Raw genomic sequence first — 22,877 nt, 5'->3', positions numbered from 1 at the left:
TTTTAAATAATATTAGTGTGTGGGTGTTTATTTGGGTCTGAGTGGCTGCAGACACACAAGGACACAGGAGCTGGGTGGACACAGGAAAACTTCAACTGCATATATATAATAAAAAAGGAGTTGTGTGATGGCATACTTTATAAACATAAGTTTAAAAAAGTGCTAGACAGACATTTCAGAAGTTACAAATTGAATGCTGGATTATTGCTTTTCCTCATGGAATGAAGAAATTATGACAAAAGCTGCATCAATTTATCATTCCCCTGAACTGCTGAGCAAGCTGGACAATCAACACCCCAATGCAAAAACAATGTACAGTACTGCGTTTATTACACACACCAGAATCCCTGCAATGAAGTGAAGCCTACAATTTAGATGAAGGACAAATTTGTTCTTGGTGAGTTTGAGTCACGTGAAACCCTTCTGTTTATAAATGATAAAATTACAATGTAAGGAGAAACATAAAAAGTGACTGTTACAAAGTCTTCACAGAAAATATTTGGAGAAATATTTCCCTCAGATTATTAAAGAAACTGGTCAGGAGATCCTATATTCTGTCAAACCACCAAAGCATATAAATAATTTAAACTGTGGTAAGAATCATGCTCAGGTAGAAATCCCCCTGGGTTGCTTGAGGGTCTTACACATCACTCTGGTCCACACCCTGAAGGTAACACTCCCCAGTGGCCACTCTGGTTTATATGCAGTGAAAAGATTTTCCTCATATGTGTAAATGTGAATGCAAAATTATATCATTTGCACTGGAGTAGAGACTCAGTTAGTGAAGTGCTTCCATCCAAGCATGAGGACCTGAGTTTCAATCCACAGCATCCATGAGGGTGTGGTAGTATGCAATTGTAATCCAAGCACCAGGGAGGAAAAGCCAGGAAGACATTTCTTGGGCCTGATGGCAAGCTAGACTAGCCAAATTGGTAAACCCCATGTTCAGTGATACTCGGTCACAAAAGGCTGAGAACAATTGAAGAAGACATCCAATGCTGGTCTCTGACCTTCACACACATGCAGATAGATACGCACAACACTTATGCATGTATACCACACACATATACAGATATGCATAAGCCACATATGCATGTTTAGCACACACACACACACACACACACACACACACACACACACATATATATATATATATATATATATATATATATATATATATCACGTAAAAATATAATTAATTTTAAAAGAAATTTCCATTGTTCCAGAAGTTACTATGAAGATCAGAGCTAGAGATTCAGCACCTAACCATGCATACATTTCTAGGGCACCTTTTGGAGGCAGTTGTTTCTGAGGAGAAGCAATTTATTTAAACTATTAATATATAATATTATGTGAAATTACACATTAACTGTGAAGTAGAATACAGAGTATAGACACTTTAAGATAGAACATATTGGGTATCCTGGCACATGCTCGCAATCCAAGCACTCTGGAAGTTGAGGTAGGAGGATCTCAAGTTGGAGGCCAGTTTAGGTCCCCCAAAACAGAAGCAGCAATCAATCAAACAAACAAAAATACAGAGTCTAAAGTTTAAGAAATGTGATTATTGATCTCTTCAGGTAGCTGGAAATATTTGTTAGGGTTTTGTTGTTGTTGTTGTTTCTGCCTATACGTTATTCCTGAGTAAAAAATCAAACACTGAACATTTCACAGCCTTTACCACACCAGGGAATTCCACACTAAACCTAGTGGATTATTTTCCTTGTTAAGACAAAATTGAAAGTTTTTTTTTCCATTATCAAAAATTCATAAACAGAATTAGGACTTTGGAATTAGAGAAATATGAATGGGACTCTCTGGTTACGACTTCCTAGATTACATTTTTATTTTTTTGGTGGCACTGAATCTCCCTTGGATTTTGTTTATAACCACAGAGAAAATAATTTCACTGTCTTTCTGGAGGATAAGAAGATTATCATGAAGCGTTTAGTGTGGTGCTTGCCAAAGGGCATAGACTTCCTGAGGGCAGTACTCTGATTGGCTCCATCAGCCGTTTGCCGCAGTGCACAGAGCCGGGCCCAGCAGGGGAATTAGACATTCTTGATCAAGAGTGCCTGGGGGTGTTCTCAGAGCTGGGGTTCTTCTGGCTGTAACTTTGGGTCTTTATTATTAAAAAATACCCTGCATAAAGGTTAGAGACATAGTTCAGTAATAGAATACTTGCCTCACATTCAGGAGGTCCCCGCACTATTACCCAAGCCAAAAAGTTATTCTGCATACTCCTGCTAATAGTGTCATTAAACAAATTAAGTCCTAGAGTGTTCCCTGGGTGTGTGTGTGTGTATGTGTGTGTGTGTGTGTGTGAATATACATATATATCCAGTGTTATCTGGATATATCAGGTCTAAGAGGTTGGAATCCTATTGCTGTCAAGGCAAACTCTTGAATGGGTGATATTTAATGACAATATGTGGTATGGTGCCTGTAAAAAGAGGTGAATATGAGTGAAAATTGCCTCAAAACCAAAGGCAAGCGGCTGAAGGGATAGCTCTGTACTTAAGAGCCCTTACTGCTCTTCCAGAGGACACAAGTTCAGTGTCCAGGACCCAGATCTGGTGGTTCACTACTACCTGTAAGTCCTGCTCCAGGTGATCAGACGCCCTCTTCTGGCCTCCAAGGGCACCTACATACAAGACGCACACACATACATATTAAAGAAAGCAGAAACCACTCACAGAGCCCCACTCTTCCTAAGATTTCTAACCCCTGGACAATGTGAGAGCAGAGCACCTACACCCCACGCAGGTGGGAAATGAGTGCAACAGAACTGAAGATGGACGGTTTGTGGCCACTGCTGTGTGAGGGCTGAGTGCCCAGCATCACTCTTGAGAGCCTCCCACTCAAGCACATCAAAGTGCTTAGTAAGCATTTACTGGATCGATGAACCAATGAAGGAATGGACAAATACTCATAAATAATGACTGGTAATACACTCATACTGTTACTATTATTTTCCTGTCTTTAAAGTCGATACTTTGCACTACAGCATAGATTCATGAATTTATAAGTTCCAAGAATACCATCAAAAATAATGAAGAGGATGGAAATGAGTAATGGGGATCAGAGCTGTATTTCAACGATTTTTAGATAATTTTGACACCGATTTATGTATAATAATGGGAAAATTTGAAACTTATCCAAACAGAGCTAGAGACTAGAAAAGATAAATGAGTCTGAATATTTCTAAAGTTAAGGGACATTATTAAACATGGTTGAAGTACATTGTTACCATCTAGTTCCTGGTGGACTGGTTCTAAAGGGGTATTGAATGATAATGTTGATGCACGCCAACCCAGAAATTTCATGCTTGATTATATCTATTCATCTCCCAAAACATTAACAAGCTCACAATGAAAGGAAATGTGGATAAATTTCATACTTATGAAAGTGAAAAATTATAAGCATTCCCATTGTCAGGGAAACTATGAAGCCTCCTCACTGATAGTGAAACTATGTGACAATGTTCTTTCCCCTGTTGAATTTGATAACAATTAAAACAGTCCCAAGGGATTATTAAGAACAAGATTTCAGATAAGAGTTCAGATAAACGATTACAAGATAAATATTCGAACAGCCACTAAGCAATTAAACTGAAAGCCTTATTTGTCACCTCAATGGAAGGAAGAAATTTAATAAAATCTAGAAGCATTTAGAAATTTTTATGGGATAGAAAAGGATGTCATTCATGTCCAGTATAAAATCCTACAGTGTACACACAAATAAAAATAAAAGCAAATATTTTAAAGCAATGGCAATGGAGACTGGGGAATGTAACAGAGAGAATGGGCATGCCACTTGCTTTTTGATACTGATGGGTTAATATTACCAGTCATTCGGGGAAAGAGAGCAGAGCTATTTTTGGTTGTGAGCCTAGCCTTTAACGGCTGAGCCATCTCTCCAGTCCACATAAACTACCTGGACATGAGTGGGAGCAATGAAGGACAAGGGTCGTCGAGGGAAAGAGAGCGGGAGATCCCAGCTGGATCAAGAACAGAGAGGGAGAACAAGGAATAGGAGACCATGGTAAATGAAGACCACACAAGAAAAGGAAGAAACGAAGTGCTAAAGAGGCCCACAAAAATCCACAAAGGTGCCCCCACAATAGACTGCTGGCAATGGTCGAGAGACAGCCGGAACTGACCTACTCTGGTGATGGGATGGCCAAACACCCTAATAGTTGTGCCAGAAACCCCATCCAAGGACTGAGGAATCTGGATGCAGAAACCCACGGCTAGACCCTGGGTGGAGCACCGGGAGTCTAATTAGCAAGAAAGAGGAGGGTTTATATGAGCGAGAATTGTTGAAACCAAGGTTGGATAAAGCACAGGGACAAATAGCCAAACGAATGGAAACACATGAACTATGAACCAAAGGCTGAGGGGCCCCCAACTGGATCAGGCCCTCTGAACAGGTGAGACAGTTGATTGGCTTGATCTGTTTGGGAGGCATCTAGGCAGTGGTACCAGGTCCTGGGCTCATTGCATGAGCTAGCTGTTTGAAACCTGGGACTTATGCAGGGACGCTTGGCTCAATCTGGGAGGAGGGGACTGGACATGCCTGGACTGAGTCTATCAGGTTGATCTCAGTCCTCGGGGAGGCCTTGCTCTGGAGGAGGTGGGAATGGGGGGTGGGCTGGGGGAAGGGGAGGGGGGCAGGAAGGGGGAGAACAAGGGAATCTATGGCTGTTATGTAGAACTGAATAGTATTGTAAAATAAAATTTAAAAAAAAGAGCAGAGCTAAAGGAAACTAGCAAATTTCAATGTCGCTCTTAGAAGGGGATAAACGGAACAATATCATAAAAGAACGGTGAAAACTTCCTGTTAAGATATCATCATATCATTAGAGTACTAAAAACTATGCTTTCAAGATCAAACTCCAAAATCAAAAAAGAGAAAAAAAAAAAACACTATAGAGTAAGTAATAGTCCATATGAAGTACTTAAGTATTAAATACATTATTATAGTGTACTGAATTTTTCTACTACAACTTGTAGAGGAATGAAAGTATACAGAAATAAAGTAAAAATGAACAATGAAATTGAGCCATAGTTTTCAAAATCATAGTTTTACATAGAGGAGGGGGGAAGGAGTGAGTGTAGCATGTTCAACCTTTTGACATTGCGACATGATGTCATTTACGGAATTTATGCTTCAGAACCAAACAAAGGCATTACCAAAAGTAATCTCCTAACGTTGTATGTCTGTGAATTTGTGTTGGATTGCATGTGGGCCACAGGTTGCCCATGCCTGGTGTTAGGCAGCTTTGGACCTACCTCACTTTCTAGGTTTTAAATGAATATGAACTACAATTAATTTGTTTTAACATCATAATCTCTAAAAATATAAAACAAAATAACTTATTAATTTCATTTTATTTATTTAATTTGTATGTGTCTGAATCTCTCACTGTGTGAATTTATCTCTGTGTGTGTCTGTGCATGTGTCTCTGTGTGTGTGTGTATTCTCTGTGTTCTCTGTGTATGTCTCTGTCTGTCTCTTTGTGTGTGTGTATCTGTCTTTCTGTCTCTGAGTGTGTGTGTATTCTCTGTGTGTGTCTCTCTTTGTGTGTGTGTGTCTCCCTCCTCCACATCCACTTTTCCCCAATGCTAGGATTACAGATGTGTGACACTATGCCAAGTCTGTTCTCTCTCTCTCTCTCTCTCTCTCTCTCTCTCTCTCTCTCTCTCTCTCTCTCTCTCTCTCTCTCTCTTGCTCTCGCTCTTGCTCTCTCTTGTGTGGCCTGTGTGTGTGTGTGTGTGTGTGTGTGTGTGTGTGTGTGTGTGTGTTCGCACCTGTGCTCACAGCACCCATGCAGAAGTCAGAGGACACCCACAGGATCAAACTCAGGTACTCAGGCTCAACTGCAAGCACTGTTATCTGCTCAGCTCTCACTGGCCCAAAACAAACTTCTAAAAATTGTCAGAATATGATGATGTCTTCTTTCTCACCAAGAGAGTGTGTTCTATACTTCCTAATAACTTCCAGATGTGAACTCAATATATAGGAACACAATATTTAATAGCTGGGTTTCGTATATATAAATTTTCATCTCACCCTTCCAAACACACATGCATCTGACAAACGTAAGGGGCCCAGTTATAAACAAAGCCAGCTGACAGAGGGAGTGCTTCTTACTGTCTTGTCTTTCCCACTTCTCCAGGAAAATAAAGGAAAGTCTGGAGTGTTTCCCAGTTAAATTGAATAACCTGATCCACACACTGGCACAGATGCCAGCCACAAGCCTCGCCAAACCTGCCCCTCAGACTCCTCACCACGAATCCTGCATCCTGCATAAAACCAGGACAATTCAGAGAGCCACAATATTAGGGTTCAGCAAGACGCACAACAACGTAAGTCAAAATCTGCGCCACGGACTCTGCTACACATCCCTGTAAGGCATGGTGGTTTTACTATGCAAATTGAAAATCAGTTCCAAGTGGAGAACTGCCATTAAGGAGATGTTTTAAGAAAAATCATAACAACCAGAGCTATTAGTGGAGAACTTTCAGAGGGAACTGTTCCTACCCTGTGGTAGAATATAAATCAAGAGCTAATTAAAGTGTCTGCAAGAAAGGACAGCAGAAATTAGGCAATGCTGCCAGAACATAAAATTATGGTATCCTCATATATTTTATTTATAGGTAATCGTGGCATTACAAATTGCGTCCCTCAGTTCTGATTATAATTTTTTAACAGAAAGTTTCCTTCTTTGTTTAATTTACCTAAAAGCAGGTTTTAGGATCTATGACAAGTTTTATCTCCATCTTTTGACTTTTGCCTGTTGATCTGCAGCTGTACCTGATCGAGGTGACACTCAGCGACAATAGGAAAAGCCTGATCAAAAAGTCATTTGAGCAGTTTTCCAGACTTCACAGCCAACTTCAGAAGCAATTCTCATCGCTGACTCTCCCAGAGTAAGGCACAGTCCCCTCACCTTATTTGGCCTTCAGAGCTTACTCTTGAGCGAAGTGGGAAAATGATGGCGAAGAGATTTCCTGCTTGGGAGCAACACGCAGTGTCGGATGCAGGACGCTCTCCCAGCAGAGCCTGAGCAAAGAGCCCTTGCAGCAGAAGGCAGAACATAGTTGGCAATTTTCTTGTTTTGCTTCCAGCCATTGATTTTTGTAGATGGGAAAAAATCAGAACCTCTTTCATTTTTCATCACTTATTGGGAAAAATTGTTTTATTTCCCTGTTTTAAAATTTAATCTTCTCAGTTGTTTTCTATAAAAATAGAATTGAATTGAAAGTCAGAACTAAATCAACATGCCGACTCTTTTGACAATAACTGAAATTTAGAAACTCATATATAAGCACACATATATACACATAAAGAAGGATAGGGAATTTCTGTGCTGGGGGTATAATAATATCAATTGGTTTATTTATAATTCACATTTGCTGTTCTCAAGCCAAGGTTTTCTTAACCATTAATTACTAAACTTGCATGATCTAAATATTATTTATTTCATGTACATTTTGAAGAAGTTGCTGAGATCATCTTATAACAATGGGAAAGATTAAACATAAGCTAACTATAGTTACAATGAGAACAACTACTGTTCATCTAATTTGGAATATTTGTTAGTTAAAAAGGGGCAAATTTAGGTCTTTGATTTTTGTGTATAGAAAAATTGTATTTTAACTTTAAAATTGTGAGTTCCCCAGAAATTATGCTATTGGCAGTCAAACAAACCAAATTTTGACTTTTCTTTCATCTGCACTAGGGTTTTTGTTAAGCGAGCCAACCTTTATTGTTGTTAGTGGCCACTTAAGACATGACATGCTTTACACATGTAGATTTGTATTTGTTCTTTGGTTTAGTCACTTTCTAAAACATAAATACAAGTTGTCAATGGGTGAAGAGATATTTTGGAATACTGAAAAGGTATGTTTGCTGTTGCCATAGACATTTTGAAACATGAACATCTTTAATACCTAGAAGACAAGACCTTGGACAGCAGTTCGGGCACATGAGAGGAAAGTACATTCATTCTGGAAACTTCTATGCACAGGTTTAGGATTTTTTTTTTTTAAATATAATCAGAAAAAAAGAAACACAAGCAAAAATCTTCAAATTTCAGCTGCAAAGTTCAACATCGAGCATTGTCATCATATCCACTAACAGTCATGAAACACTATAAATTAAGCTCTGTTAAAGGCTGCCCTTTCAAGCCTCTTGTGTACTGTGGAGAACTTCAAAAGTGTGAGCACCTCTTTCCACATGCCTCTTCTCAATTTCCAGCCTTAGTTAAGATTCTACTCTGCACATGACTGCTGCCTGGCAATGAAGCTAAGTTGATATTCAAACCATTTAAGGCACCCACTGAGGGAGGGACATTTAGCCTTGTGTGCCCTGAGCGGCTCCTGTGGGCTGGCACTCCCACAGGGGCCAAGATTGGAGATCATACATAGAGATGAAAAAGAGGACAAGACTTCCTCTGACTCTTACATTTACCGAGGGAAGCCCTAAGTGACTTCTGTAAATCCCATCCAAGAAAAAAAAAATCAGGAAGTCACAGTCAGGAAGAATGAAATTCTAATTAGTCATAGCCTGCAATAGGCAGCCTCCAACGAGCCATTTGTACTTCCGGTGCCCTCCAAGTGTACGCAGGCTGGGAGATTTTCTTAGAACAAATGGCTTTCATTAAACTGGTCTGCTGGAGGAGGAGAGATTCTTTTTCCTCTTCCTGATTTTCTTCATGCTTTCCTCTCAGCCTCAGAATTTTGTTGTGTGTTCTCCCAGAATCTAAAAAAACATGCAGGACCAAACCAAAAGGAAAAGGAAACCCTGGTGTTAGTACTGGGAAAATGAATTGCCCTAATTATTAGAACAACTCTATTTTCAAATTAGAGAATAAAAAATAAATAAATAAATAAGTTGTTTGCGTTTGCCTGCTTTTTCCCTCAACAAAATTAGAGAGAATATGACAATAGTGTCAGGTAAAACAGCATAAAGATACTTTTCAATAAGCGATATCCACATGGCATGTAGTAGATGAGCTTTAGATGGACTGAATGACACTAGTACAGCCCAATTCAATTCTGTGCACATATTTATACTTAGAATTTTCAGTATCTATAAAACATCACAAAGATTGAATTGTTTCATTATATAAATATGGAAGTTTTGCACATAGAAGTATGAGTTATATTTAAAACTAACTTAAGCAATCTAATTGCCAAGATCATTTCCAAAACTGCCACAATATGTGTGCATGTGTTTAATTACTTTATATTATAGACTAATTACATATTGGTACTGACTTTCATAAGTAAGCACAGACCAAAAAAATCTTACTAATTTAATCCTTAGATTAATAAAGTATTTTAAAATATTAAATGTTACTTATTTACTAGGTAATAATTTAAGTATATAGATTTATCCATTCTGCACCTTCATGACCTTTTTAACAAGTAGCAGGGATACCAGGCAGGGGTGGTGCACACCTTCAATTCTAGCACTCAGGAGGCAGAGGCAAGTGGATCTCTGAGTTCGAGGCCAGCTTGGTCTACAGAGTGAGTTCCAGGACAGCCAAAGTTACACAGAGAAACCCTGTCTCCAAACAAACAAACAAACAAAAACAAGTAGCAAGGACTGCCCTGACTTGAAGTCACCACCTGCTTCTGTATACTTGCTGAAAAAGCTTCACACCCCCTCTCATTTCTCCTTCCAGGAAGCACTATAGGCAGGCCTTCATCTGCACTAAAAAGCAGAAGTATCAGTAAAGGCATCAGTAAGTTTCTAGAAAGATACAATTAAGCATAAAAATATATTACCAGATGGGACCACTAACAGGTCATCCCACCGAACAACTGATATTAAATCCAACTCACCAAGTAGTCTTCAGGTAGATCACAGAGAAGCCTTCTGGTCAGACTCACAAGAGTGAGGCCACAAGAGTGAGACTCACAAGAGTGAGGCCAGATGGAAGCAGATGCTACTAGATGACATGTCTAATTTATATCATGCAATAATATCTGTCAAGAGCCCTAAGAAACAATACAATCAGAACTCTTTGAAAATTTTTAAGTCATTAATTTCAGAAATTATGTATTAGCCCCTACATGTACTGGGAGGAAACATTTGTAGTCTGCTATAAATACAGTAATAAAGATCATATTAAATTAATTTAACATTAAATTAAATTAGTGCTGATATCAGTGATGATTAAAGTAGCACAAATGGCCACAATTGTGTCTCTGAAATGGCTAGGATTAATCCTGTACATCTTGGCTTTTTCTAATTTTTTTTTTTTTTTTTTTTTTTTTTGGCCCTCCACTGGTGCAGCTGTTAACTTTGTGACCACCCCAAAAAAAGGTTGATTTTCCTACTGACTGAAGTACCACTTCTTTCTTTTAAAACAGATTTCCTCATTGGTGGCACTTACCATTTACAGATTCGGATCATAAGAGAATCAGAGATCTAAGACATTACCTGGAACAGATGCTGAGTGGGTCTTATGAAGTCGCCAATGTACGTGACAGTTTATTTTTTTTCCACTTTCATGCAAATGTCAACTATTGACTTATCTTTACCAAAAGTAGTTTTAAATGTGTCAGCATTCTGTAGTTTCTTCACTCAATAAGCATGTATGTCTAGCATGTCTGAAGTCCATGAAACGAAGTCCATAACTCAACTTCACCTTGCCTAGATGATGCAATCTGAGTTAAATGGACCACAAAATGCATAGATGCTCTGGAATCTCAGAAGCATGGATTTCTTCCAGATTTGATATAAAAAGTACGGATTAGGAGACAGACAGTATCTTTCAAGCATTTAACTTGGGGTTGGATTCAACAGTTTTTCTAGGGTAATGTCCTGAGAAGGAACAAGCAACAGCTGGATCATGGGTAAGGAAAACCATGTTACTTTACTAGGTTTGCATTGGGACTGTGACCGAGTACAACAGTCAAGTGGCTTGAAGCAACACAAATCTATTTTCTTTCAGTTCTGGAACTCAGAAATCTGAATATGGGACTTTAGGGACTGAAGTCAAGTTATTGGTAGACCTGCTCCTTCTGAAATAGTCCATGTTCTAGAACAGAGATTCTCAACCTGTGGGTCATGACCCTATTGGAGGTTGCATATCAGACCCTACATATCAGATATTTACATGATGATTGATAACAGTTGCAAAAATACAGTTATAAAGTAGCAACAAAATAATTTTATGGTTGGGGGGTCACCACAACCTGAGGAGCTATATTAAAGAGTTACAATATTAAGAAGGTTAAGAGCCACTGCCCTAAATGGTCTTTTCCAGCAATACAGTGGCACATTCAGAACTCAGTTCCTGCCATCAAATTTTTTATCTGGCTCTAACTGTCCTTTTGCCTCCACTAGAAGGATGCTAGTCATTAGACTAGGCAAACCTGGACTACAGAGGACAAACTTACCATCTCAAGGCCTTCAGTTTAATTTTATCTGCAAAAGCTCTTTTGTTGTGTAAACTAACATTATATAAATTAGATCATGAATATCTACTGGGTGGGGTGATAATTATCCTACTGATTCTAGGGATGTATGAAAGAGTGTAAAGATCAAACAAATTCCTTTGGATCTTCATATGGAGAAGAGAGAGAAAGAGAGGGGAAATGTTCCATGTGTGTTGATATTTTTAAGTACAAATACTACCAAAGTCCAACTTGATAAACCATGAGTTTCATTGGGGTTACTTATGGGAATATGGGTGAGAGTCACTTACAGAAGCAGAAATGACTCAAAGACAGTCACATCACCAAAGCCCACCCAAGCATGGGTGACAGCTCCCAAAGCTGGGAACTTGGAGCACACTGCATAGTCTGCAGATGCCTCAGCAGGTTGGAGAATGTCCTTTCCAAATGGCCTCATTAGTCTAAACCTTTTCCAGGCAGCTCAGCTGGTTTCCGCTTCTTCCCATCAGTTGGTCTAGTCTCAGAGTCTTTCTTGCAGGTTGGCTTGTCTGAGAATCTTCTTTGCAGCTTAGCTTCCTTCAGCCTAAGAAGACTCTCAGCTTTTATTGCTTACTGTGGTATGGAGGGTCCTAGTGAATCTAGTCAGTTTCAGGAACTTCCTAAAGCTATTTAGAGTTGTTTACCTTCCTGCTTAAGGAGATTCCTGAGGGATGGATTGTTTTAATCTTGGGGGTAAGAGGGGTTGCTGTTACTCAACAGTATCTTCTATCTGTAATAAGAACTTACTCAATGTAGCGAGTCTTTCTATGTCCTGCCAACAAACTCCAAAATAACCATATGGAGACTTATTATTAATTATGAAAACTTAGCCAATAGCTTAGGCTTGTTTCTAACTAGCTCTTAGAACTTAACCCATTTCTATTAATTTATATGCTGCCACATGGCTCATGGCTTGTTACCTCATCTACATGTCAGGCCTCATTGCATCTGCCTGGCAACTTTGTCTTCTTCTTCCCAGAGTTCTCTCGGCCCTGAGAATCCTGCCTAGCTATTGGCACTTTAGCTTTTTATTAAACCAATCACAGTGACATATCTTCACATAGTGTAAAGGAATATTCCACAGCATTTCCCCCTTTTTGTCTAAATAAAAAGGAAATGTTTTAACTCTAACATAATAAAACAATAAACAATGAGAACAATCATCAAGTAAGAATTACATTTGCAATATCCAGTCCATTTGTATTTGGCGTATTTGGAGAAAATAGTCCATTATTTATTTTATCTTGATGAGCCCAAAGGTCAACACCTAATTTACCTTCTATCATAACTAAGGAAAACTGCATCTATAATTGCCTAGTCTTCAATTCCACCAAAGACTCTAGAAGGACATAATACTACTTGAGTAAACAGGAAATGCAGTGCAAGCAATTTCCAAAACTGTGAGAAATGACAGAAATAGCTGGGTGCCTGGACAGTCACCCAAGATTCTTCTGTAATGTTGGGGTGTCCATCTTTGACAGACTTTTCTATGAAGCAGGAAATTTTTGAAGAACTGTCATACCTTGTCTTGCCAAAGTTTGGCAGTCACTCTCCTGTGTCCTGCTTGTCCAGTTTGGACAGCATACTGTCAGCAGTCAAGGCAAGAGCAGTTTCTTGCCCCAATGGCTAACTTTTCCACAAAGAAAGTAAATTCCACATGGAGGTTTTTAGATGCCTATCATCCTTTTATGAAGTAATAGATGCTGCCAGGAGCCGACATGTCTCATTGTCATGAAAAACCTTATGTTATTATAACATTTTAAATGCCATATTCTGTAGGTCTTTGAAGAGTTTGAAGATCATCTACCTACTTAAATTATGTCTTTATATGACCCTGAAAACATATCTAACATGACTGTAAGTTTGATTGTTATAAATGATTGTATTTTCCTAAATAGCTTTCAAGGACTAAAACTTTAATTTTTAAATGAGATGCATAGGTATAATACCTTAAACAAGAAATAGAAACATGTCATACAGTGTAACAACAATAACCTTAAATTTGTTGTTTGAAAATATACAAAATTCCATACCAATGTAAAATATTTGAGACAAATAACTGTTCAAAAGTAGACCCACAATCTACACTTTTATCCTATCATTTCTATATTATATCCCCCTTTTTTCTTTTAGAAAGAGATCCTTGAATCTAATTTCTTTTGTTTCCTTTTTTTTCTGACCATGACCAGTAACAACTTGAAACCAACCCCATTAAATGATGACAAACATCCATAACCCACCAAACAACTAAAAGTCATCCACCCCACCTCTTGGGAATGTGGGCATCATATTCTCTAGACTACTTCCTGTTGTCGGGGGATGCTGCCATCTTTAGGGGATCCTGGGAAAATCAGGATAATGGTCAAATCCTGGGAGAGCTAGCTGTTGTCTAGTCTTGGTTCCACAATACCTTAAAGCTCCTGTACAATAAACATACAGCCAAGAGACTCATTTTAGTTGGAATTTCTATGATCCAACATTTTCTATCATTTTACTTGCATCATTTTGTATTTCCTATTTTAATCATAACTCTTACAATTAACACACAAATGAATTTTGTATTTTATATATAAGATATAATCTTTGCCTTTAAATTATAATGCTTAATTATTTACATCTGCTGTTGTGGGGGGGTCATGTGTGCTCCTATATGTGTGAGTGTGTGTGTATGTGTATGTGTGTGTGTGTGTGTACATCTAGGTCTATTATCTTACAAGTGCTTTCTTTAAGATGCACTTGATGTATTTTTTCTTTCTTCCATTATTAAAATTCATTGTTGATAATTTAGCTCTGTGCTAAATAGTTTCAGAGTGATATACTGATTAACTGGGGCAATTTCCACACAGATTGGAGCATGTGTTTCTAGTATTTTAAGCCCAATATGATTTGCATTTTTCTTAAATTTCCCAGTGATGTGAGACCCTAAAACAGTCTGTTTAACCCATTTGTACTTCATACACCCTGATAATAATACATATTAATTTCTTTGTTCTCTGTTTTTAACATCTTTGCTTTTCCAAACTTCTTTAGACTCTCTTCAGATACATTGTTGCTTCTCTTTCTCATAAGCAAGTCTCAGAGTTTCCCATGTTTGTACTGAGGGTAAATCAACACTATTGGTCCTCCAATCCTTTGAAGCCAAGTTTAAAAATCAAGTGCCTAGCTCTTGCAATTGCTTTCTGCAGAATATGGATGAAATGACCTAACCTACTGACACTGTGAGAATCTGGCACTGCAATCACCTCCCAGGGTCACAGTTTCCAAATGTCTGCCGTGCCTGCCCCATCCTCACTTCACCTCACCCCTCAGAAAGGCTATGCTGCAGATTCCTGTCTGTGGTCATTATCACCCCCGAAAGCTTGTAAATGTTTCTTTATTTGCTATGATAGCATTCTCAATCTTTCTTGAAGCAATTTGCAAAATTCTATAGAGATTATGGGCTAAAATTCTGTCCTTCTTGTATATGAATCAGATCTGGGCTTGCAAAACACGCAAGCATACATACAAACATACAAATTCACATACAAACACCCATCTGAGTGTTCATAAATGCACACACATACACACAGATACCCATCTAAACATACATAAACACGTATACATATGTACACATACACACAAACACACAAGCATACACGCAAATACACACACCACACACCACACACATAAGCACACTGTGCATGTATGAAGCTGATATGTTTCCTGATGCTGAGTAATCTCTCATTCTTTACTGTTGGGTGAGTTGTCCATATGACATGGGCCATCCCTGTGAGACAGCTCATGGTTTCCTAAGCAGGCACCAGGCAGACAGAACTCTTCAGTTCTTAGACATAATCATGTAGTAATTTATCTAGGACAGCATCCTTAGGGTGAATAATACAAGCTCTCTTGGGTGCTTTGCTTTTTGAAGCAAGAATGGAGAACATTTATAGAATATTTTAATCTAAATCACATACCTAGAGGAGTTCAAGTATCACCAGTGTGAGCCCATCTGAAATAATAATTAGACTAATCAGTAGTCACAAGGCTTTTCTCAAGACAGGATCTCATTATGTAGCCGAGGCTGGCTGTCCTCCTGCCTCTGCCTCCAAGTGCTGGGGTTGCAGGCCTGCGCCACCATGCTTGCCTAACAAGGCACTATTTTCTATGAGAAAACTTCATCTCTGACATTTAACATTCTAATGAATAAATATAGCCTCTACTGATTGATTTGAGTAAATAACGGAAGCAAGCACAGGCGTACTGGTTAGAGGAAGGAGAACACCCTTCCTCCTCCCTGTCCCTAACCATTGTCACAGACAGTAGCCTCTCTTTCTCATATAGACATTACTGGTCATATGGCCTCTATGTAGCAGGTCCTCCTGTGTCCTAGTTTTTGACTGATTCTCAGATGGGGTTAGATTATTGTGTTGCCCCGTTATGTTAAAGCTGAAAAACACTGTTCTGTATCAAAGGCTAAGTGCCTGGATACTAAAGAGTTAAACTTAAGTGCAAGCAAGTTAAACAGCATGGCATACAAGTTGCTAATGAAGGTCAGAGGGTAGTTAATAAATAGAGATCATAAAATGTCACTCCAGACAAAGAGAATGGCAAGAAGCAAGCATAATGGCCATGTTCTTTCCTTCTGTTAGGAAATGTAAGGACTAATGGCTATACCCTCTTTAGCTTTACCTCACATATAGATAGTTTCTAACTCATAAATGCTTGCTAAGTATTTTGAATGAATAAATGAATGACAATACCATCATTATCATATAGTGGCCTATAGGATGGCTGTTGTCCTTCAAAACCTAAGGGATTGACACATTACATCTGAGATTATTTGACATTGATCTTTAACTCCTTCTTTTAATTATTGACAAGTTGTTTCCCAATCAACTCATGCTTCCAAAATAGGTAATTTGTTTACATTCATTTTATATGCAAGCTTTCATATGAATAAGGGATGTCATTCTAAAACTTGCAGAAAAAAAAAACTCAAAAGTTTAGAAAACCTTAGAAGTACTATAAAACAAATAGGGGTTAGGGGTTTAGCTCAGTGGTAGAGCGCTTGCCTAGCAAGCACAAGGCCCTGGGTTCGGTCCTCAGATCTGAAAAAAAATACTTAAAATATGAATATTTCCCTAGGTCTGGGGATATAATTCAGTTGTTAGAGTGCCTGGCTAGCACACAGAAAGCCAGCATTCAATTCCCAGCATTACATAAGCCAGATAGGGCAATGATGCCTATAACCCTAGCATTCAGGAGATAAAGGCAGGAGGATCATAAATTAAGGTAATTATTGGCTATATAGCTGGTTTGAGCCTTGCCTGGGCAACACGAGGCCCTGTGTAAAAAATAATTTTCCTCACTCTAGTGTGTGATACAAAATGAGCTTCACATTAGAGACCTCCACCTTAGTACAGATAATCATAGGACTCTCTCAGCTGCCAAATGAAAGTCTGGCTCCATTGGCTGCCTAGCATCAATCCAGGGCCACCCCTGGCCATGATCAGTACGGATGAGTGCTAAGTGTCATGACTGTACTTCCAGAAAGACCACTCTGGCTCTGTAGATCACATTGGCAATCTATCTGTTTTGAGCAAAGAGAAAAAATGAACAGTGTTTATTCCCCATGAGAACTAACTGCTGGAAAAACAGAAGGAGAATAATAACATCAGCAGGCAGAAGAAGCAAAGATAGAAAATTATCAAAAATAATATAAGACAATATGAAAACTAGACTATAGGAAAGTAAGCATTTTCATCATAAAGAGAATATTCAGGGTTTGGAGGGATTGCTCAACAGTTATGAGTGTGCAATGCTCTCTCAGAGGACTCGAGTTCAGTTCCCAACACCTACATCAGAAGCTCACAACCTTCTGTAAGTTCAGCTTCAAGGGACTCAAAGCCTTCTTCTGGATTCCATAAGTACCTGCACTCACATACACATACATATAAATTTAAAAAATTTTTTAAAGAAAATATTCACATATTGAGTTTTTTGTCCTTATTCTTTTCTAACTGTATTTTAATTTCTATTCCAATCAATGCAGGAAATAAATGACAGACCCTTCTACCCTCTAAGAACAAGGTTGTATATTTCATTACATTGGGATCCAAGTGATTTTTACATATCAAAGGATGGAGTAGAATGTTGACATACTTATGTCCCTTACTGATTGATATTCTCAGAAGTTCATGTCCATGTACTTATGCTTCAAGCCAGGGTGACAAGTATGGCAGATGTCTGGGAAGGAGAGTGCTGAGGGAATGCTGAAAGGATTCTCACTTTTATGTGTGGCCACACTACTCATACTAAAGCTGCTTGGATACAAAGTCTTGCATGATGAATTCAGAATATTCAGTAGCTACTGAAATTATCAGGATTTGGTCTTTGTAGACAAAGGCAAATGTAAAGTAAAGACACTACTGATTTCTGCCTATGGTGTTATGAGGGTGAGTATTGAGATCTGTCCATATTCAGTAACAAGCTGTTAATAGGAAGCCCAGCACATGTACAGTAAAAACGCCTGCAATGGGTTAATGCACAGAAGCATGAGCAGAGGGCTATCATAGAGTAGAAAGCAAGGGAGCTGGGCATGTATGGGATGGTGAGACTGCAAAGTGCAGTACAGCACAACAAGGCTTAATGAACATCGTCATGCATCACTCTCATGGATGCAGGGGACATATAAACACAGCCACCAAGCATAGACCTGCAGTTTCCATTACAGTCATATTTACAGATGTGGCTACATTAAACCACTTTGCAGAGACCCTGAGGACACTCACTTTCATTTTCCTGTATGTTGCTGTCAATTTTTATTGGTTAGCATTGAGGCACAGGAAAGCTGAGTAAATGTTAGGTACCACATTATGTTTTAAAACAGTTTTAATTAAAGAATGACATTATAGTAGGTTAAAAATAAAGGAGAAGGAAAAGGAGGAGGGACTGGCATTCTCAAGCATGGGATTTGAAACCAAATATTCTAATGTCACACCAACTGGAACATGTGTGCCACAGTCTAGCATTGAAGTTCTAAGAAAAATTCTATCTTGTTCCACAATAGGCTCTCACTAAAGGAAGGTCAATTGTAGCTGTTCCTCCAAAGTAATGGGGTCCCAAGTATGATTCCAGCAACCTAGCTGATTTTTAGGAAGTGCTGGGGATGAGCATGGCTTTACCCATGCTCCACACGAGCTCTACAACTGGCAGATAAGTCCAGCCTCGAGTGTTTAGAGGATACTACTTTTGTAAGATCTGTATACTACACCTCTTTTATTAATTGTCCTGTATGTACTACAAAACTCAATCAAGTATTGTTAGATAAATATGTTCAAAAGCAACAAAAATAATATATGTGCTTTGTAAGCAGAGTGTTATAGTTGCTGCTTTCCAGAACTGCTGACTTAACCAAAAAGAAATGTATGAATGTATGTATGTATGCATGCATGCTTGCAAATCAGGATTGAACCCAAGAACTTGTACCTGTTAGGCAAATACTCTACCACTGAACTGCATTCCCAACCCAACAAGTATTTTGTTGTTGTTATTATTGCTGTTGTTGTTACTGTGCACATTATGTACTTTCTGGCCAGAGGTACCAAAAATAGTATTAAGTGGTCCAAATATTATTTCAGAATAAGAGAGATTTTAAAAAATATCTTTAGGTGTCTTATTCTCAGAAATGCTTACCTTGTTGGTAAAAGTGACATGGAGTGTGTGTGTGTGTGTGTGTGTGTTTAACCCAAGTGATTCATGTGTTCAGACATGTTTGAGAAGATCTACCACAGAAAGTAAAAGAACTGAATCTGACACAGATAGCACTGTAAAAATCTGACTGCCTTTGTCTACATCCTATAGTGTTGGATGCTGATAGTCTTGCAAAGACTTTTGTAAGTTCATATTTCTATCAATCCAAAGAAATTTCTTGGAACTTGAGTGTCATTCCAGAGGCTATACTGTGATGGAGCTTCAATGATGTCATCAAATGCTGGACAGTGAGGGTTGGAGAAATGGCTCAGTCTCTAAAGTGCTTGCTGGCCAACCAAGGAATCTGAGTTCAGATCCCCAGCACCCACATAAAAGTCAGGATTGACAGCCATGAGTAACCTCAGTTATGAGGGTGGAGACAAGCTGAATCCTGGAGCACACCTAGTGGAATCTGTGAGCTCCATGTTCAGTGAGTGACCTGTCTTAAGAAACAGGGTGGAAAAAAAAAAAAAAAAAAAAAAAAAAAAGGCCGGGCGGTGGTGGCGCACGCCTTTAGTCCCAGCACTCGGGAGGCAGAGGCAGGCGGATCTCTGTGAGTTCGAGGCCAGCCTGGGCTACCAAGTGAGCTCCAGGAAAGGCGCAAAACTACGCAGAGAAACCCTGTCTCGAAAAACCAAAAAAAAAAAAAAAAAAAGAAAAAAAGAAACAGGGTGGAACTGGATTGAAGAAGATACTTGACATCAATCTTTGGCCTCCAACCCCATCTGCATATGTACAAACACACACACACACACACACACACACACACACACACACACTACCTGAATAGTATTACTAGCCACTCTGGCCTCAGTGTCCAGGTTCTCTGGACTGGGCAGCATGACCTATTGTTAATGATCACCACAAAGGGATTTGTCTTAGGAAAGCTTCATGCATTTCCACATGTTTGTAGAAACTCCTTGTATTCTCTTCTTCTCTTTGTTATGACAGAACAATTGACAGAAGCGACTTAAGGAAAGAGGGAATTATTTGGCTCCCAGTTTGAGGGTAAGGTCCACCATGGAAAGGGTCCTGAAGCAGCTGGTTGCATTAAATCCACAGTCAAGAAGGGAGACATGAATGCTCACACTCAGCTCTCTTTATCCCTTTTGTTCAGTCTGGGGCCTCAGCCTATGGGAGAGAGCCATGCATGTTCAAAGTGGGTCTTCCCACCCATGTTAAATCTTTCTGAAAACACCCTCAAAGACAAGTGCAGAGGTGTGTCTCCTAGGTGACTCTGAGTCCCACCAAGATGGCAATCAAGATTAATTATCACACTTCTTAATCTTTTTATGTTTAGGAAATGAAATTTAATTTCAAGATTAAATGAAACACAATTGACCTAAAAGTTATACTACTAATTCCAACACAAATCATGTTACTTCGACATTTTTAAGTTTGTATTCCTGATTGGCTCCTTTTCCTCATATGTATAAAGGAATCTATTTTGGGGCATGAGCATTAAACTTTACAAAGCATGGGATGTACCATCATTATTTTTTATTGTTTTAAGTGACATAAACTGCTTAGAGGAATTTTTGTGCTCACAATTCTTTCTCCTCTGTAATAAATACGGACTTAAAGGCTTGTGCATTGTTTGTTCTGAGTACTCTTGGGCAAGATAGTCTTTATCTTTGATCCTAGAAAAACCCTTCTAAAAACAATTTTTTGCATAGTTGCTTGTCATGTGGCAGCCCAGGAAAATTAAAGATAATCCTATTATGCATGCATACTAAAATATGTATTCAGTTTTAGTTATATGCTAAATTCATAACTCTTTCAAACTATATTATATCATTATGCAAAATAACATAAGAATTTTTAATTATTTGACAATTGAATACATATATATATAATGGTTTTGATCTTTTTCATGTCCCATTACCCTCTAATCCTCCTCTCTCCTACTAAAACCTTCTTATTACCAGTAAAAACTGCTACTTTCATGTCTTTTCTTTTTCTTTCTTTCTTTTTTAATCCACTGAGTTTAACTGGTGATTTTTATATGAACATGGGTGATAGGTTATTTATCAGAAAGTGGACAATTAACTCATCTGTGGCTACACTTATGAAAATACTGCCAGCCATGGAACTTTAAATTTGTGTTGCGCACCTATTGTTTATAACACTCTAAAGTCAGAAACTTTAGTTTTGTTTCTTGAGGGAAATGGATAGGTTAAAATAATGTGAGATATGCTTGACTCTTGATAAGTTAATAATATAGTGATGATATAAGTGTGAACATAAATAATACAAGACCTAAAATGAAAAGGCCATGAGCAGAAAATGCAGCCTGAATATAAAATTGGACCTTCTCTTCCTAAAGTCACATATTATTATGTCCTTGCCTGTGAGCTGTGCTACTTTTTTTGGAGGATTAGATAAAGATGCTTTGAGGTCACGAATTGGTTGTGTTAGAAGAGCACCTCGTCTTGGATAGGGGGGGAGGTTTGATCTAAAGATACAAAAACAGCCTAGATGATGGGACAGATGCCTAAAGATGTCTCCCCTGCCCCCTCTCTTTCATGGACACATACACACATTCTCTCTCTCTCTCTCTCTCTCTCTCTCTCTCTCTCTCTCTCTCTCTCTCTCTCTCTCTCTCTCACACACACACACACACACACACACACACACACACACACTCACACCCTCTGAGAGTGTTTGTTGATAAATGAAGCAGACATTAAATAGAAAACACTATCACACTAGCCATCTTTCCTAAGGAGATTAAGGGAGCATTTGAACATCCTTGTAACATTTTTTCCTGGCTTCCATTGGCTCCACTCACATCCTCATCCTGAGAGGAGTGTCTGTGTTCCTTTCAGTGTTTATAGATAAATTCAAGCATGATGTTGATAACTAAGAATCCCTTTTGCTTCTTTAAATTTCATTCTGTTTTGATGGAAATGTGTTGTGAATGAAGCAAAAATCTTTACAAAAAGTAATGTGGACAAAATTGCAGCAAATGACTGCAAAACCTAAACAAATGCATGTCCGCATCAAAGTTCAGGTGAGACAGGCAAACAGACCCTGGATGCAGCATTTCAAAGGCGCTTGCATTGGGACCTTTCCCTCCTCTGAGGACTGCTGTTCATTTCTGGAAGTGCCTGCAAACAGGGAGTGATATCACTTGAAGTTTAGACAGTGTTGTTTTTAAAGCAGAAACCCAATGTCAAAATAAAGCCAAGTGGATAAATCCCGTCTTAATGGCAAACATATGTTTCCTGCTCCCCATTGCTAAACCCAGATGTTAATTGCATGTTTGTCACCACACTGCTCCTTTCTTGCTCGGCACTAGCTGAGCTTACATAGCAGGCAGGATAAATGTCATGTGTGCACCATCAGGAAAGCCAAGATTAGTCTTCACCGTCTGGTAAAACACTGATGACATTTGAGAGCCCAAATCACAGAAAACTCTCCAGACTCTCCCTTTTCTTCACAGTATCATTCTTCCATGTGACTCCAACGTGTGTACAGTGGGCTGCACCGTGTGAGAGACTGGACATGCTGACATGCTGCTTTATGAAGAAGGCAATAAAACACAATTACTGCTCAACTTTGATTTAGACCTCTTATGGGAATTCATTTTTTAAACTTGCATCTTTACGGCACTCCATGGCATTTGAGAGAAATAGATTTAGCTTATTGTTTTAAGTCACTAAATCTTGCAGCCAATGCTAGATG

The 22,877-nt window shown here is 38.7% G+C and overlaps 1 protein-coding gene across 3 annotated transcripts in view; it reads left to right on the top strand.

Moving 5' to 3' along the window:
- Positions 1-22,877, top strand: part of Pik3c2g (phosphatidylinositol-4-phosphate 3-kinase catalytic subunit type 2 gamma) — a 347,375-nt gene that overhangs the window by 269,350 nt on the left and 55,148 nt on the right. For all 3 annotated transcript variants that reach the window (XM_037204039.1, XM_037204040.1, XM_028872205.2), the window contains 3 exons: positions 6,182-6,371; positions 6,814-6,935; positions 10,389-10,497. In XM_037204039.1, coding sequence (XP_037059934.1) covers positions 6,182-6,371; positions 6,814-6,935; positions 10,389-10,497 — 421 coding nt within the window. The remainder of the gene's footprint in view (positions 1-6,181; positions 6,372-6,813; positions 6,936-10,388; positions 10,498-22,877) is intronic.

Source organism: Peromyscus leucopus, chromosome 3 (genome assembly GCF_004664715.2).
Source record: "Peromyscus leucopus breed LL Stock chromosome 3, UCI_PerLeu_2.1, whole genome shotgun sequence".
Lineage (NCBI taxonomy): Eukaryota > Metazoa > Chordata > Mammalia > Rodentia > Cricetidae > Peromyscus > Peromyscus leucopus.
The sequence above is the reverse complement of the archived record's forward strand: the minus strand, read 5'-3'. Positions and strand labels throughout refer to the sequence as shown.